This window comes from Ochotona curzoniae, unplaced genomic scaffold (genome assembly GCF_017591425.1).
Source record: "Ochotona curzoniae isolate NIBS_2020 unplaced genomic scaffold, NIBS_Ocur_1.0 contig_883, whole genome shotgun sequence".
In the NCBI taxonomy this organism is placed as follows: Eukaryota; Metazoa; Chordata; class Mammalia; order Lagomorpha; family Ochotonidae; genus Ochotona; species Ochotona curzoniae.
This window is the reverse complement of record NW_024466599.1, coordinates 48504031-48520843: the sequence shown is the minus strand read 5'-3', so window position 1 is coordinate 48520843 and position 16813 is coordinate 48504031. Positions and strand designations below refer to the sequence as shown.

The window sequence follows — 16813 nt, the reverse complement described above, 5'->3', positions numbered from 1 at the left end:
CACTTACAGTGGATGCCAGACAGTGTCCTGGCCAGGCACCTTGTTTTCAGTACTCATCCAAACCTCAAATCACTCAATACATCAAAAGCATACTACTGTTATCCCCACTTCACAGAGGCTGAAACCGGCACTTAAAAGAGCTAGCTTCCCCAGAATCACCAAACCAAAAGTGGATGCCAGAAAGTTTACAGAACATGCTCTTACAAAAAAAAAAAAAAAAAAAAAAAAAAGATTGATTGAATTTTATTTGAAGGGCAGATTTAGAGACAGCTGCTGGTTTACTCCCTACAGGCTCAGTCAATCCAAAGCTAGGAGCCAGTAGCCCCCTGTGGGTCTCCCATGCAGCTGCAGGGGCCCAAACACTTGATCATCCTCCGTTGCTGTCAGGCCATAAGCAGAGCAGGACAGGATGTGGAGCAGCCAGGACGAGAACTGCGTCCAGATGGGATGCCAGCACCACAGGAAGGAGTAACTGGCCTTCTGGTCCACCACACGGTGGCAGAGAGGCTCTTTTCTTCAAACACTATAGAGTACACTTTCTTTCCTGAACTTAATATAAATTTTGAATTTTTAAAAGACTAATACACAAAGGTTATTAAAATAAAATTCTGAGCAACATTTATGTATGAAAAATTGCCAAATTCTTAAGCTAAAGACACGAAAACTAATTTATTTCTTTAGAAACTACTGATTTTAGCTTTTCCCCCCATGAAAAGTTGATGTTCAGTGAAATTAATGATTGTATAATCAAGTTACTGAAGAATTATGCTCAAAGTAACAGAAAAAAAATAATAAATTTCACCAAGTAATAAGTAAAAAGTAAGCTAGAACCTTCACAACAAGCCATTCCATTTTACTATTAAATATTGCCAAGGAATATTCCACATATCCTTAAAAACCTCCCTCCCAGCTTAAATTTTCTAGATGCTCTGACTTAACTGCCTGAACTTTCAACAGTTCATCAGTACTAACCAAATGTCAGTCTATACCACTTCCTACTGCATTACCCAGATGTTGATATCCTTTAAATCTTGAAATTCACCATTCTAACTCAGATTAATAACTCACTGTCACACAGCTACTTAATGACAAACTAGAATATTAATGGTCACTACAAAAAGCCATTTAATTTCTCATCAAGAATCACCAAAGTATACATGACATTATGAAAAATGAGCACCAGTGACAAAACAACTTTGTTCCAAATGATCCGTTCCTCAAAGTGGTCCTAATATTAGATTCATCTCCTTATCAAAACCGGTTGATTTTAGACTGCTTCAGTCCAACATGCATGCAATGCTAATTACTTCTATCATAAGGCTATCTGACAAAGGTTGATAAAGATATGATCTTAAACCCTTTTTAAAATAAAGTGGTATTCAGTTTTAATTACTGACCAGCTTTAAAAAAAGCAAAACAAAACATAAACACACTATCACAATCTTACTAATGCCCACACACTCACGTACTGAGTATTTGCGTAATACGCTCATTTCAAGAATTTTACAACCAAAAATGTAAAATCACATCTAATTGCAAAACACAAGGGAGGGAATCGCCTTTTAAAAGCACACAGAAGGCAGCATGCCCGTGGTCCAGCGACCCGCAGCACCTGGCCCAGCTCTGGAGTCCAGCTTCCTGCCGGGAGGCAGCAGGTCATTTTTCAGGTTGCTGGGTCCCTGCCAGCACATGGCAGACCTGGAATGAGATGCCATCTCCAGGCCTTGTCCTAGCCCAGACCCCACAATTACAGGCATTCAAAGAATGAACACATGGATGGGAATTCTCTACTTCATTCCCAGTGTCACCCTTCCCCTCACATAAACAAAAAATTAATTTTCAGTCTTTGACAGTGAAATAATTATCCAAGCCTGATCCCTCCAACACAAACAACTACATATATGGACAAGAATACAGGAAGTAACTATTATGAGACACTACGCAAAGGGCCGTACAGGAACCTGAGCAGTGAGAAAAGAAAAGCAGGTCAGACGGTTGCCCCGTGTTCTGTCTGAGGGAGCCTTCCGGTTCCCAGCACAGGGGACTCAAGCTCACGGACCTGCACTCTCGCTGAGCTCAGACTAGGAGTTGCCTAGACACTACGAGGCAGGGTGAACAGAAGACAGCAGCTTCACAGAAGTGGCGCCCCTCGGTCAGCAGTGTCCCCTTTGGAGCTCTGGCGGGATCCTGCGCTACACACGTACCAGAGCCTCAGGGCGCCTCGGGAGTGCAGAGCAGGTGTGTGAGGGAAACGGGAAACCAGACAGGAACCTTGATCTTCATGGAGGAATTAAAAACGCATGCATCGTAAATACAGTTACATATAGTCAAAGTTTTTCTCCTCAATTTCTTTGAAGAATTGACTTTTGAAACACCATCTCATTCAGTAACTGCAATGCATGTAGTGGCAAAGCTTATAACAATAAAAGCACAAAGGATAAAAGAAGTATGTGGAAATATAATGGTGTTACATTACATGGGAAACACATCAACTGCTGTTAATATTCATCTTTGGAAGATTATGAAAAATTACGAATGCATTCCGTAATTCCTACAGCAACACCTAAAATGGTAAAAACCTCAGGACCAGCATGTGGCAGAGAGAGTGAAACCACCAGAAGTAACACCAGCACACCACATGGGAACAGGTTGGAGTCCCAGCTGCTCACCTTCTCATCTTGCTCCCTGCTGATGCATCCTGGAAGAAGCAGATGGCGGCCCAAGTACCTGGGCCCCTGCCATCCAAATGCAAGTGCCTCACTGAAGTTTCAGATCGGCCCACTCCGGCTGTCGTGGCTATCTGGGGAATGACCCAGTGAGAGGAAAATTACTCCTCTCTCTGCTAACTCTGACTTTCAAAATACAACAAACCTTGGGCCCGGCACAGTAACCTAGCAGCAAAAATCCTCACCTTGCACACTCCAAGACCCCATAAGGGCGCCGGTTCTAATCCTGGCAGTCCTGCTTCCCATCCAGTTCCCTGCTTGGGGCCTGGGAAAGCAGTCAGGATGGCTCAAAGCCTTGGGACCTCACACCCATGTGGAAGACCCAGAAGAGGCTCTTGGCTCCTGGCTTCGGATCTGTGAAGCTCCGGCCGTTGCGGCCACTTGGGGAGTGAATCATTAGATGGTAGATCTCTCTCTCCTCTCTGTATATCTGACTTTGCAATAAAAATAAATATTCAAAAAAATACAACAAATCTCAAAAGAAAAAAAATCAGTCTACAATAATGAAAATAGTCCGCATTGTTATATGGATACACAAATAGACAAAAAGGACAAAACAAATGTATATAAATACACTTCACATGGTCAACTATTTCTTTTAACAGAGGCATGAGAGAAATTCAATAGGAATAGTATCATCTGGCTGGTTTCATAGCACAGGGAGTTAAAACTGCCACCTGCAATACCAGTATCCCACATGGTTGCCTGTTTGAGTCCCATGTGCTGCACTTCCAATTCAGCTTCCTGTTAATGAGCCGAAGAAAGGGACAAAAGATGGTCCAAATGCTTGGGTTCCTGGCATCCACAGGGCAGAAATGGATGGAGTTCCAGGCTGCTGACTTTGGTCTGGCCCAGCTCCTGCCACTGCAGCCATCTGGGGAATGGACCAGCAGATGGAATATTTTTGTCTCCCTGTTTCTGTAACTGACTTTAAAGTAGGTAAAAAATAAAGCAAACAAGAATGAATTAATGATCTGTGAAACCTCAAGTAAAAGGTTAAAGATTCTGAGATTGATATAAAAAAAATACATAGCCTCTCTGGCAGCTACAGCTCCTACTAAAAGAGTTCAGAGAATTTTTCTTTCCTTTCTCAGGCCCTCCTCCAAAAGAAATGTTTTCGGAAACGACAACTCATCTTTCTCTTCCAATCTATCAGTTATCAACTGAAAAGAAACCAAGCAACTGTACAAACCAGTATTCCAAGTGTTTTATTCTAAGCAGGTAGAAATGTTTCCTATATTAAGATTTATTGATGCGCAAGGCGGAGAGTTATGCAACACAGCAGTGTGCTGAGAGTGGGAGACACACACAGAGTGAATAACCAATGGTTCACTCTAAAACTATGCAAAACCCAGGACTGGGCCAGGTGGAAGCCAGGAGCCTCAAGTCCATCCAGGTTTCCCATGTGGGGAGCAGGGGCCTAAAGACGTGGGCCATGCTGCCCTGCTTTCCTCAGCACACTGGCAGGGGGCTGGATTGGAACGGACGCAGTCAAGTCTCCACTCGGCACTCACATGGGATGCTAGTGTACCACAGGGTAGTTCAGCCTGCTACTCTACAATGCTGACCCCTATGTAATATTTTAAGGCTGTAGTTCATACTAAATTTTTAAATGCATGTAATTGACATGCTCCTTGAAAATATATCAACATATTTTTTCCAATATCAATCCAGATAATGCAAGTTAACCACTAAAATTACAACAAACATTAGAAACATTAAATCAGATAGAAAATTATGTGTACCTAAAGAGCCAGAGAAAATTATTCCAGAAAAGCCCTATCAGGTTGTATTTTATTTAAAACTTAGAGTAAAGAAGGCTTATACTTAACAGATAAATGAAACAAAATACTTCAACCATACAAGAATATGACAAAAGTGGCATATTAAAATGGTTAACAAAAGATGGATTATTTAATTAGTGGTATTGGTATAACACAAAGTTATCTTGGAAATCACTAACTTCACTCTTTGGGGCAAAATAAACTATAAATGAATTTAAAAACTAAAAAAATCATAAAAGTACTAAAAATGTAGAAATATTTATAAAGCCTTCTCACAAAAATTTTATGACTGATCATAAAAGACAACTATGTAAAAATTTCTGCACAGAAAAATATGCAATAAATCAAGAAAAAAGTTTCAAGACATTACAAATGGCTGTCTTAAAACGAATCAAGTGATCCTATACCTGGTAAAACCGAAAATTCGAAACAGAATAGGCAGTAACAGTGAACACTAACTATAAGCCTACAAAAAAACGAAAGCATAAATTAGAACAATCTGCTAAACTATTTACTTATTTATCAGTATACTGTATTAGTAAAAACAAAGAAATAGGTACTTCAACATACAGCTGCTGGGAATATAGGTTGGAACAACTCCCTGTGAGACAATCGGGTTTCTAGTAACAATTCCAAAGCAAATATCCTTTGGGGACTCGTAATTTTACAACATGTACAACAGCATCGAAGCACAACATAAAGTTGTTTACAGCAAAGCTATTTTTTCTAATGACTGATTAAATGACTAACAATAACAGTACCACCTTACCTATGGGAGAAACCATCCAATACCTACTCACAGTAGGTACCTAAAACCATAAACAGTACCACACATACACATGACAATGCTTAACATAAAAATCAAAAAAAGAAGTTAACACTAATCAAAAATAAATAGGACAATTAAATGGTAATCAAAGTACGAACAGGAGTTCACCTTTTCACTCAGAAGCACTGCACAGCTCTTCTCTGGCACACACAAGCGGCTACTACTCAAGCTTGGGCACTATTAAGAAAAGTGAGGGTCACTCTCCCCTCATGCAAGGGAGATCGGCTCCGAGATCCCCCAGTGGATGGGTTCAGGCTGCAGCCAAAAGTCAGGAGCTCCTTCTGGGTCACACATAATGCAGGAGCCCAATCAATCTGCTATTCTATGCTGTTTTTAACATATACATAAAAAATTTTTTTTAAAAAAACCCAATAGCTTAAAATGAGAAACTATTAGGACACAAGTTTTATGCTGCTTGGAACGTGCTTGTCCCATTTCAGAGTGCCCGAGTCTGACCCAGTTCCACTTCTCACATCAACTTCCTGCTAACCCAGAGGCTGGCGGCTAACAGGTGACAGGTGGCTCAAGTACTTGGGTCCCTGCTACCTATACGGGAAACCTACATTTGTTTCCAAGCCCCTGGCTTCAGCGTGGTCCAGACCCAGCCGTTGCAGGCATTTGAGAAGTGAACCAGCAGATTCAAGACCTATCTCTCTGTCTCCAAATCTCTCAAATACTTAAAGAAATTAAATGCAAAATCACCATCCCCTCCCTTGATGTCAAAATAGATGATGACTTTAGTCTGCTAAAATGTTATCATCGCTGAGCAGAGTCTCACCATTTTGTTTGCCTGTGTACTACCCTAGTATACCCACAAAGGGTAAAAACAAAATGATAAACTATACTTCTGCCATTTTAACTACCATCCTTGGAGCTGCCAACCAAGAAAATTTTCCAGGTCTACATTTAGAAACAGGAACAAAACACACAAAGGTTATTAGTAAATCTGCAAAATTCATTTTTTATTTAATCATTGTTTCCAAGGATGAACCAAGAATAGGGCCCGGTGTGGTAGCACAGCGGATAAAGTCCTCAAGTTGAACGTGCCAGGATCCCATATGGATGCCAGTTCTAATCCTGGCAGCCCCACTTCCCATCCAGTTTCCTGCATGTGGCCTGGGAAAGCAGTGGAAGATGGCTCAAAGCCTTGGCACCCTGCACCCACGTGGGAGATCCGGAAGAGGCTCCTGGCTAGCTCAGCTCCGGCCTCTTGGGAAATGAACAGCAGACAGGAGATCTTTTTCTCTCCTTCTGTCCGTAAATCTGACTTTCCAAAATAAATAAATAAATAAAATTTTTAAAATATGATAAATAAAAATTTTTAAAATAATTTAAAAACACGTACTGTTCATTTGGGGTCTTAAATCAACTTAAATGCTCTCAGATATTTTATGAAAGTTACTACACATAAATTATAGTCATTTAATGAAAAAAGAGCATTCTCTTTCATAAATATTTAATAAAGCTAATCTAAGTTGACAATATTAAAATAGCACATTCTATAAATACTACCCCATTGAGTTATTTATCAAAGCTTCCACATATATTCATTACTTCATACTGAAAATGATCTGAAATAGTCTGAAAATTACAAGAACAGGCCATAAATTTGACAGTGAGCTTCCTGGGAACCAATCTGAAACCTAACTCACCATATCCATAAAGACCACAGAACCCTCCCCAATTTTGTTGAATTGGTTAGGAAATTGGAAAGGGCTTAATGAAAGAAATTATCCAGAATCTCTAAATGCATCCCAAACATTTCTTCTTTCCTAGGGAAAAACTGAAAGGAAGACAGGAAGACAGAGCATGACACCCTTTTCCTTAGAGGAGTCTACTCCCCCAGATGTCACATCAGTACTTGGCCTTGACACTGCAAAATATTTAAGATTTCAGCTTTGTGTCAATCAAAAGCTTAAGTTTCTATTATGTGCTTCTATGCAATTATAAATAACCCTATAACAAATGCCTTTTAATGTAGGACTTATTACTAACTTTTAAATCCCAAGCCATCATCTACACTTAGCATTATTCACTTATGTACAAATTTTCACGGTGATTAACAAGCCTGATCCATCTTTGAGAGTGATTTAATACTCTTATTTTTACATTCATGGCATGAAATTCCTATCAATTCTTCTTTCATAAAACCTTTCTACAACCTGATTACAGAGATTCACACCCAATGAAAGAGTTCACGCTTAGTCTGTTAGCGTCCTTTCTATTCCATCTGAGCCAAATGAAATGACGGTCAACCAGTTTCACATTAGATACCACTCTCAGATTGACTGAAAGGCTTTCTAAATGTGTACACCTGCTTTTCTTGAAACCTTCACCAATTTTCTACTACTACTCTCACGACATCTTGCTTCAGTTCATACAGCGCCACCCCCTCCAACACCTAAAGCAGTAATGCAGCAAGCAGTGAAAAATAGCTTCATATTTTAGAAGTAACAACGAAAACTATTTTGGTTTCATAACATAAATTACCAAAATCAAGGACAACTGCAGATGGCACAGGACTTAAAGCAGTATCTCTTACAGCAGGATAATAAAACTAATTCCTGTACTTGGCATTCAGTACCGTTAAGAATGAACATCAAACATTTTCAGTCTCAGCACTGGATTGGAACAGGCCCAGGCACCAGTTCAGGGTCACCCTCAATGATCATGCTTACATTTCTCTCCAGTCAGTTTCTATCCAGTTCTTGTAATGATTACGTTAAGCAATCTTTCCCCTGCCCCCACAGCCTGAACTTAGGTGCTTCTCTGTGGGGAAAATAAAAGCTGTCAAGTGAAGAGATTTTAGTCTGCAGAGTTAGTACACTGCAGTGAAAATGCTCCAGATACAAAGCAAACAGCAAAACTAAAATCTGTCAGCCAATGTAAATCAGCTTACTCAAAAGTAACAGGAGTGTGCATGAAGCGCAGAGATTAAGTTGCCACTTGGGGCCCCGACTTCCCATTTCAGAGAGGACCTACAAGTCCCCACTCTGTTTCTGATTCAGCTTCCCACACACGAGTACATTCAGGAGGCAGCAGATGAGGGCTCAAGTGCTTGGCTACCTGCCAATTAGATGGGAGACTGCAGTTCCAAGCTCCTGGCTACAGCACGGCCCAGCCTCAGCTTTCTCAGGCATTTGAGGAGAACCAACAAATGTAAGATATCTTTCGTAAAATGAAAGTGACTTTAATTTTAAATTAATGCAAATGCCATATAAAATATGCAAATGTTAAGAATCTATTAACTCTTCCAAATAGATTAGTCTGTTAAGCATTCACTGCACATTTCTCACCTACTTTTGTCTTTGGTTAAATCGGACCTCTCTGGCTGCATGAATCTTCAAAACCACATTTTAGCTCCAAAATCACATTTATGCAGGATATTCCTATAACAAGTATTTTTAAGCCAAACTTCTTACCATGGCCTGCTAACAGAACCCAGAACACTGAGTATAACCCACCCTATATACTCTCCACTATTTTTCCTCTTTATTCTAAAGATGCACATGCAAGGAACCCATGCATGCTTCCTGCCTCTAGGCTTTTGTCATAGAGGCTGCCTGGAAATTTTTTTATTTCTAAGACTCAAATCCCAAGCTCCTTATTAGTATCACCCAACCTAGAAAAGCCCGCACACATCCTAACCGTTCTCAGTGCCTTTCCTCACTACACCACTATTCTGGATCCTTTATTTCTCAGCTTGTTATCAATACTGTCCCCAGTGGGAACACATCTGTCATGCTCATCATTGTACCCTCCAAGCCTAGAACTAGGCTCAGCTCTTAAAACAATCAATGGGCTGAATTAATGAAGTAACTCTTCATTGCATCAAGAAACATACACATGGGCTAAGCACAATAGCCTAGTGGCTTAAGTCCTCGCCTTGCATGCACCAGGATCCCATGTGGGCGCTGGTTTGTAGCCCAGCTGCTCCACTTCCCATCCAGCTGCCTGCTTGTGGCCTAAGAAAGCATTAGAGGATGGCCCAAAACCTTGGAACCCGGCTCCTATGTGGGAGACCCGCAAGAAGCTCCTGGCTCCTGGGTTCAGCTGCTACAGCCACTTTGGGACTGAACTAGTGGACAGAGCTTTCTCTCCTCTCTGTAATGCTGCCTTTCCAATTAAAATAAATCCTTAAAAAAAAAAGGAAAAAAAACCTACACAGTAACACGGCTTAACTATTCATGACCATAATCACGACAGGCTTCCATTTACCAAAGGAATCTAAGTTTCCAGTTATCATCAATACAGAATCACAAAAGAATCCCCTGAGTGGGTAACAGTCTCTATCCTTTGTCTTCTAAATTTAGGATTCCATCAGTCAAGATTCCACTGCGGCTGCTGCAACCACTTCAACCTTCCATGTTCCAAGAACAGAACTCTTCTCTTTGTTCCCATGCATAAACACAAGACAAGTTGCCAAGCCCTGTCAATCACTGCTCCATTTGAAAATCTCTTTACATATTTGTCTAGTTCACTTTTTCTCAAGTGTGCTTTGTTCATACAGAAAAAATGAGAGCTGAGCTATTCTTCCTGTAAGGTTTTCTAAGATCATTATTGTAGTTTTAAGTGCACTGAGCAGTGCCTTGGGGGGCACATCAATATTCAAAAACATCACAACTGCCCTATATTCCCCATTGAAGAAGTGAATTGAAGAAAAATACTCTGTAATCTCAGACTCCTATTTTCTACGAAATGAACCTTTACAATCTTATAAAGCTGTTAAGATTTCTCAGCAGGCATCTATCCTTTACATACAAAGAAAGGTATGCGTCTCACCCTCTCAGCTGCTCTGCCTTTCAAAGAAATAAATCTTAAAAAAAAAAAAATAGAAAGACCTCATGCATAGTGGGACACTTTCTAGAAAAAATAAGGTACTTATGAACAATTTGCAAAGAAATAATTTTCCAAGATTAAAGGGGCAATAAAACAACGCCCCTAAACACAACCAGGTCCTCGCGTGAATGACGATCTAAAATCATTTTACATACATATTGTCTGTCAACGTACAAAATACTTCCAAAAAAAAAAAAAAAGTTTTTCTAACCAGTAAATGAAAAGATGTCTTCCCCAGGACTCACGGTGAATGTACCACAGGCAAGTTCAATGAGCCAACAATTCCCGAGGAAGACTCCACAGGTTTTCACCCTTGAAGAGTGTCAACCATTTTGCCTTTTTATCTGATGCGTAAAGAGGCTAAGCCTGTGCATACTAGCAACCCGCAGTTCCCGTTCCTTCGACCCTGTAGGGACACCTCAGCAGGACCCCGCCCCTCTCGGCTGCAGATGCCTGCGCCCGCAGCCCGGGCTTGGTCCCGCAGCTCGGGAAGCAGCCGGACACCCGGGAGGCTGGGCGGCGGCAGGACCTCCCCCCAACTCCGGCCCCACACCGCTGGAGGCGCTCTCCCTTCACTGCAGTGGGGTCAATGTGGACGCCTTCCATGTGGCCGGTTCCCACCAGGGCCAAGAGGACGGGGAGGGAGGGAATGAGGCGCGTGGGACGCCCCACGCCAGGACGGGAGAGACGGGTGGAGTGGGTAAGGAAGGGTGCCCGAAGCAAAACTGGACCACTCGCCTACGGCATCCCACCACGAGGGTAAAATGATCGGGGCGGCGCCCTGGGGTTCCCGTGCGCCCCTCAGAGGCCAGCCGGACCAATGAGCCCACAACCCCAGTTCCTGCATACACGTCCCAGGGTGGGAGTCTAACTTCCGGGACGTGGTGGAACGCGGCACCCAGGCCAGAGAACGCGGGAGCTGGGGTGCGCTGCACGTGTTCCCCGAAAGCCCGACAGACAATAAAGAACCAGCCCGGGGCTTCTGCGGCCGCCCCACCCTTCTCCCCGCGCTCCCACCACGGGGGGCGCCATCGCCCCGACTGCCGCAGACAAAGCCCCCTCCGGGGGAGCGCGCAGGCCCGGCCCCAAGCAGCCGGGAAGGCACACAAAAGAGGGAGGGGCGCACACTCACCCACGGAGCCCGAGGAGCCCCTGCGCTTGGGCGCGGCCGGGGTGGACGGGGGCGCGGCGGGGGCCGGGCCGGGCTCGGCCTGGGGGCTCCCTGCGGCCGGGGGAGGAGGGGGCGGCCGGGCCGGGGGCTCGTCGTCGTCCTCGTCGTCTTCGGGGAGCTCGGAGGGCGAGGCTGCGGCTGCGGCCGGAGGGGAGGGCGTGGGCCCGGCCGAGGACGCGGGGCTCGGGTCCCAAGCCGGCTGCCTCTCCGAGGCGGCGGGGGGCGCGGCCGGCAGGGGTCCCCGGGGCGCGGGGGGCACGAAGTCACTGCTGAAGTCCAGCAGGGGCGCGGCGGGGGAGGCGGGCACCGGGGCCGCAGACAGCCCACCGGCCGGCTTCCTCTCCAGCACCTCCAGCTCCTCCAGGTCTTCGTCCTCCTCTTCCTCTTCGTCCTCCTCTTCCTCGTCCTCCTCGTCGTCCTCCGGCTCCTTCACGAACTGGTACTTGAATGCGGGCGGACCCCGGGGCGGGCTGTCCGCGGACGAAGACGAGACCAGAGGCGACTGGTCCAAGTCTTCCATGGCTGGGTCGGAGGAGGATGCTGCAGCTGCTGCCGGCGCCGGGGCCGCTTCTCAGAGCCGCGGGCGGTTGTGGGGGGAGGTGGGGAAGGATGACAGGGGCCGAGCCCACAGAGCCGAGGGACCTGCAGTGGCGACGGCTCCCGGAACAATGAGACGGCTCCTCCTGCCTCCGCGCCCGTGATGCGCCACCCGCCCGTCCCCCAGTTGCCGCCGCCGCCGCCCAGACGAGCCGAGAGCCCAGCAGACTCTCCGCCCAGTTTGGCGTGACTCACCCTCCTCGGCCGGGAGGGTAGGGCGCGGGAGGGAGCGCGCCAATAGGCTGCGGGCTGAGGAAGATGGGCAGCCTGCCGGTCCAACGGGAAGGGAAGCAGTTCGAAGTGGGTGGGACTCCCTGAATTTGCTGTTGTGTTAGCGGCTGGGGCTGGGCTCGGTGGGCGGGGCGGGGCCCTGGCCACTCCACCCTCCACCCTGGGGAGTCGTGTGAATTGGGGTGGGGGCTTGGCCTCGGCGGTCAGTTAGTTAGAGCCCTACTAAATGTGAAAAGGGCTGCGAATGGATCAACGGGCCGCAAGGGGTCAGAGAGGTTCCCGGCTTGCCACCGGAAGGGCGTTATCCTAGGAGACCCGGGGTGGAAAGTTTCCTTGCCCAGAAAGGAAAAAAAAAAGTACAGAAAGGTATAAACAGGGCTGTGACACTGGCCCTGGGGACTTTGAGAGATTCTGAAATGAAAGAGGGTGTGCCTTCAAGTTTAAATTCTCAGTCACATCACTACTGCCGCCACCACCACCCTAACGGGAGGTTGGGGAGTGGGAGAAGAGGCGATATAACACCCCCTCCCACTCTACAAGTGCAGACCCTAGAACGGGGTGGGCAACACAGGACGGTGCTAGATCACGTGGCTATCCCAGCCGAGCACTTCAAAGTCGGCTGTTCTTCCGCGAAGAATTTGGAGCTCTCCGGCTGCTGGACTGTTACATCCTAGGAGAATGACTCATCCAAAGTATGAGAGAGAGAGGGAAGAGAGGAAAATGGAAAGAGAAGGATGCCTTGGAAGGCAATTTTGGTTCACCTTAGGCTCATGAGTCAACGCTTTGGATGATTCAGGCTTTCTGGGAGTCAGGAAACGGGTGCTACTTGGTTTGAGATACAGTAATAAGCATGTTCCCAATTGTGCTCTTTCCAAAACAACAGTTGGAAGAAAGTGGTTGCAGTGAATAGAAGCATCAGTATCTGGAAGTTCTAGAGGGCCTTTTGTTTTTTTGATCACCTTTCAACTATACTAGCCACAGGCAGACTCTGAAAAGAGGCAGTAGGTCCAGTACACTAGCCTAGTAGCTAAATCCTGGCCTTGCATCCACCAGCATCCCATATGGTCACCGGCCCATGTCCCGGCTGCTCCTCTTCCCATCCAGCTTCCTGCTCGTGGCCCGAGACAGCAGTAGAAGACAGTCCAAAGCCTTGGGACCCTCTACCAGCATAGGAGACCCAGAGGAAGCTAGCTCCTGGCTCCTGGCTCTTGGGAGTAAACCAGCAGAGAGAAGCACTTTCTCTGTATATCTGCTTTTGCAATAAAATAAATTTTTTTAGAAAAATGGAGAGAGGCAGCTACCTGCTGTTTAAGATGTAGTCAGTGGCTGCTTGTAGCTACTTAGCACTCAATGCCTGCAATGAGATGCCCCCTAAGTGTAAAGTGCACACTGGATTTCCACAGTTTGTGGCATTGGCTGGTCTTGCACTGCACTGAGCAATCCCTGCTGGGGACTGCCACATATCCTCTCAGGAGTGCTGCCTGCTTCTTCCGGGCTCTGCTTCCCATCCCTGTTCCTACTGATGCACACCCCAAGAGGCAGCAGGCCAGGGTGCAGGTGCTGTTACTGGGATCCCTGTCACCCAAGTGGGAAACCAGGATTCATTTCCCAGTGCCTGCCCACAGCATGGACTGGCCCTGGCTTTGGTAGGCATTTGGGGATAAGCTCAGGGGGTGCTGTGTTCCACTCGCTTTCTCTCCCTTTTCCTCTCCCCCTCTTCTCTCTCTTTACCAATAAGAAATTTAAAACACTTTCAGACAGTACCAAAAATACAAAAATGCCAATTTTCATATTGATTAGGTATTAAAATTAGCATTTTGGACACACTGGTATATTGTTAATTTCACTCTTATTTTTTAAACCATCTTGCAGGAAACTACAAAGAAATATATGGCAACACTGTACTATTATTAGGCAATGTGAGTATAAACTAATGATTAAGAAAATTTGATTGGGGCCAGCCTGTGATGTGGCATATGAAACTGCAGATAAAGCATGGAATGTGGGCACTGTTTCATTTCCTGGCTGTTCCGCTTCTGATCTGGCTCCCTGCTAGTGTGTATGGAAGGTCAACACTGGGCATCCCAAGTACTTAGGCCCCTGCACCATCCCTTTCCCATGGGAGACCTGGAGAAGGTTCTAGGTCCTGGTTTCTACTGTCATTTGCGGAGTAGGCTGGGGAATGGACGGTCTGTCTTTCTGTCTCTTCCAATTTAACTCTGTCTGTCAAACAAAAATAAACTTTCTTAAAAAAAATAACATGGGAAATATTGGTAATCTAAGCAATTCTTAAACTGATTAATATTATTCTAGTCTTACTTTTCTTTAAAGATTTGTTTTTATTGGAAAGTCAGGTATAGAAAGAGAGGAAGATCTTCTATCCGATAATTTATTCCCCAAGTGGCCGCAACAGCAGGAGCTGAGCAGATCTCAAAGCCAGGAACCGGGAGCCTCTTCTGAGTCTCCCACATGGATGCAGGGTCCCAAAGCTTTGGGCCGTCCTCAACTGCTTTGCCAGGCCACAAGCACGGAGCTGGATGGGAAGCAGGGCCACGGGGACATGAACCAGCTCCCGTATGGGATCCCAGTGCATGTAAGCTGAGGATTTTGCCACTAGGCTACCTCTCCAAGAAATGTATCTTTTTTTGTTGTTTTGTTTAATTTTATGATACAATTCCATAGGCTCTGAGATTTCCATTATTCCCTCCCAAAACCTGCCCACCCTCCCCCTTTTTTTAAGCTAGCATACATAGAGCAAGATTTCCTGACAATGTTACCTGCTCAGGTCAATTTTCACCAACATATTTAAGACCTGGCACAGCAGTTCTGCAGAGATGAATTGGCCTTATTTCCACAAACTATTATGAGTTCTTTGAGTTTATTTCATTTTACTTCTTTGGAGGTTGGGAAGAACATGAAGAGGAAAGTATTTAAGTGGAACTTGAGGGTGGGAGTTTAATGCCAAGTTAAAATTTCTTTTTTTCTCTTTGTTAAAGACAGATTTACAAAAAGAATGAAAGAGAGATGTTCCATCCATCCACTGGCTCACTCCCCAAATGGCCACAATGGCCAGAGCTGAATCAATCCAAAATCAGGAGCCAGGAGCTTCCTCTAGGTCTCCCATGTGGGTGCGTGGGTGCGTGGATGCAGCAGCATGAATACTTGAGTCATCCTCTAGTGCTTTCCCAGGCCACAAGCAGAGAGCTGGATGGGAAGTGAAATAGTCGGGACACAAATCAGTGCCCATGAGATGCTGGTGCTAGCAGGTCAAAGATTAGCCTGTTGCGCGACCATGCCAGCCCCTAAACTAAAACTGTAACACAAAACATTTTTTTTTTAATTTATTGATTCTTATTGCAAAGTCATATACAGAGGGGAAGAGAGATGGAGAGGAAGATCTTCCGTCCGATGATTCACTCCCCAAGTGACTGCAACGGCCAGAGCTGAGCCAATCTGCAGCCAGGAGTCAGAAACTTCTAAAAAAGAAGATGATGATTCTTCTGGGTCTCCCACACAGGTGCAGGGTCCCAAGGCTTTGAGCCATCCTCCACTGCTTTCCCAGGCCACAAGCAGGGAGCTGATTGGGAAGTGGGGCTGCCAGGATTAGAACTGGCATCCATATGGGATCCTGGCGCAATCAAGGCAAGGACTTTAGCCACTAGGCTATTGTGCTGGGCCCAACACAAAACATTTCTATAATGATGGCAAAAATTGTTTGAAGTCTTTTTCACATATTCATCAGTAATTATCAAAAATGTGCATGACTCTCAACTAATTATCTACACATATATAAAAAAAAGTACCACAACACTAAGGCACAGCAGGGTAAGACCCCATGCACAAAATCCATATGGGCACAGGTTCAAATTCCAGTGGTTCTGCTTCTGATCCAGCTCCCAGCTAAAGTACCTTGGAAAGCTGTAGAAAATGGCCCAAATCCTGAGCCCTGATCTCCTCCACATGGGAAACCTAGAAGAAGCTCCTGACTCCTGGCATCAGTATGGCCCAGCCCTGGACTGTGCAGCCATCTGGGGAGTGAAACAGCATTTGTAAGTTCTATGTCTCTCTGCTTTGCAAAGAAATAAGATTTCAAAATGAGTAAGAAAGAAGAGGAGGAGTAACTCAGGCTTCTCCATACCACTTTTCCCACTACGCTTGTTGTAAATTTCATTAATGGAACACAAGGTTTCATATATTGGTCATAAGTTGCTTACATGACATTTCTACGTGCATGTTTCTGGACCCACTTCTTACTATGGTCGCAAGGAAACAAATATCATTCATAAAAAGTCTTCTAGAAGAATTACTAAAGAAAAATGGTAAATGTACAACTTTAATAATAAGCATCAGGGGATGGTATCATAGTACATCAGGTTAATCCACTGAGTGTGATGCCTGCATCCCAAGCGGATGGTTCTACTTCTGATCCAGATCACTGCTAACGCACCTGGGAAAGCACTGGACGATGGGCCATATATTTGCATCCCTACTACCCAAGTGGAGACCTGGGTGAAGTGCCAGGCTCTGAGCTGCAGCCTGGCCCTGACACTGTGACCATTTGGGAAGTGAACCAACAGTCAGAGACATCTCTTTCAAATAAATCTTTAAAAAATGTAAACAACAGTATAGAAATAGT

General features: G+C 45.1%; 1 protein-coding gene across 3 annotated transcripts in view; it reads right to left on the bottom strand.

The window, feature by feature from the left end:
• RTN4 (reticulon 4) overlaps nucleotides 1-12114 on the bottom strand; it is a 56458-nt gene extending 44344 nt beyond the window's left edge. For all 3 annotated transcript variants that reach the window (XM_040993461.1, XM_040993462.1, XM_040993463.1), the window contains exon 1: nucleotides 11311-12114. In XM_040993461.1, coding sequence (XP_040849395.1) covers nucleotides 11311-11869 — 559 coding nt within the window. In that variant the 5' untranslated portion in view covers nucleotides 11870-12114. The remainder of the gene's footprint in view (nucleotides 1-11310) is intronic.
• Nucleotides 12115-16813: the final 4699 nt, after the last annotated feature.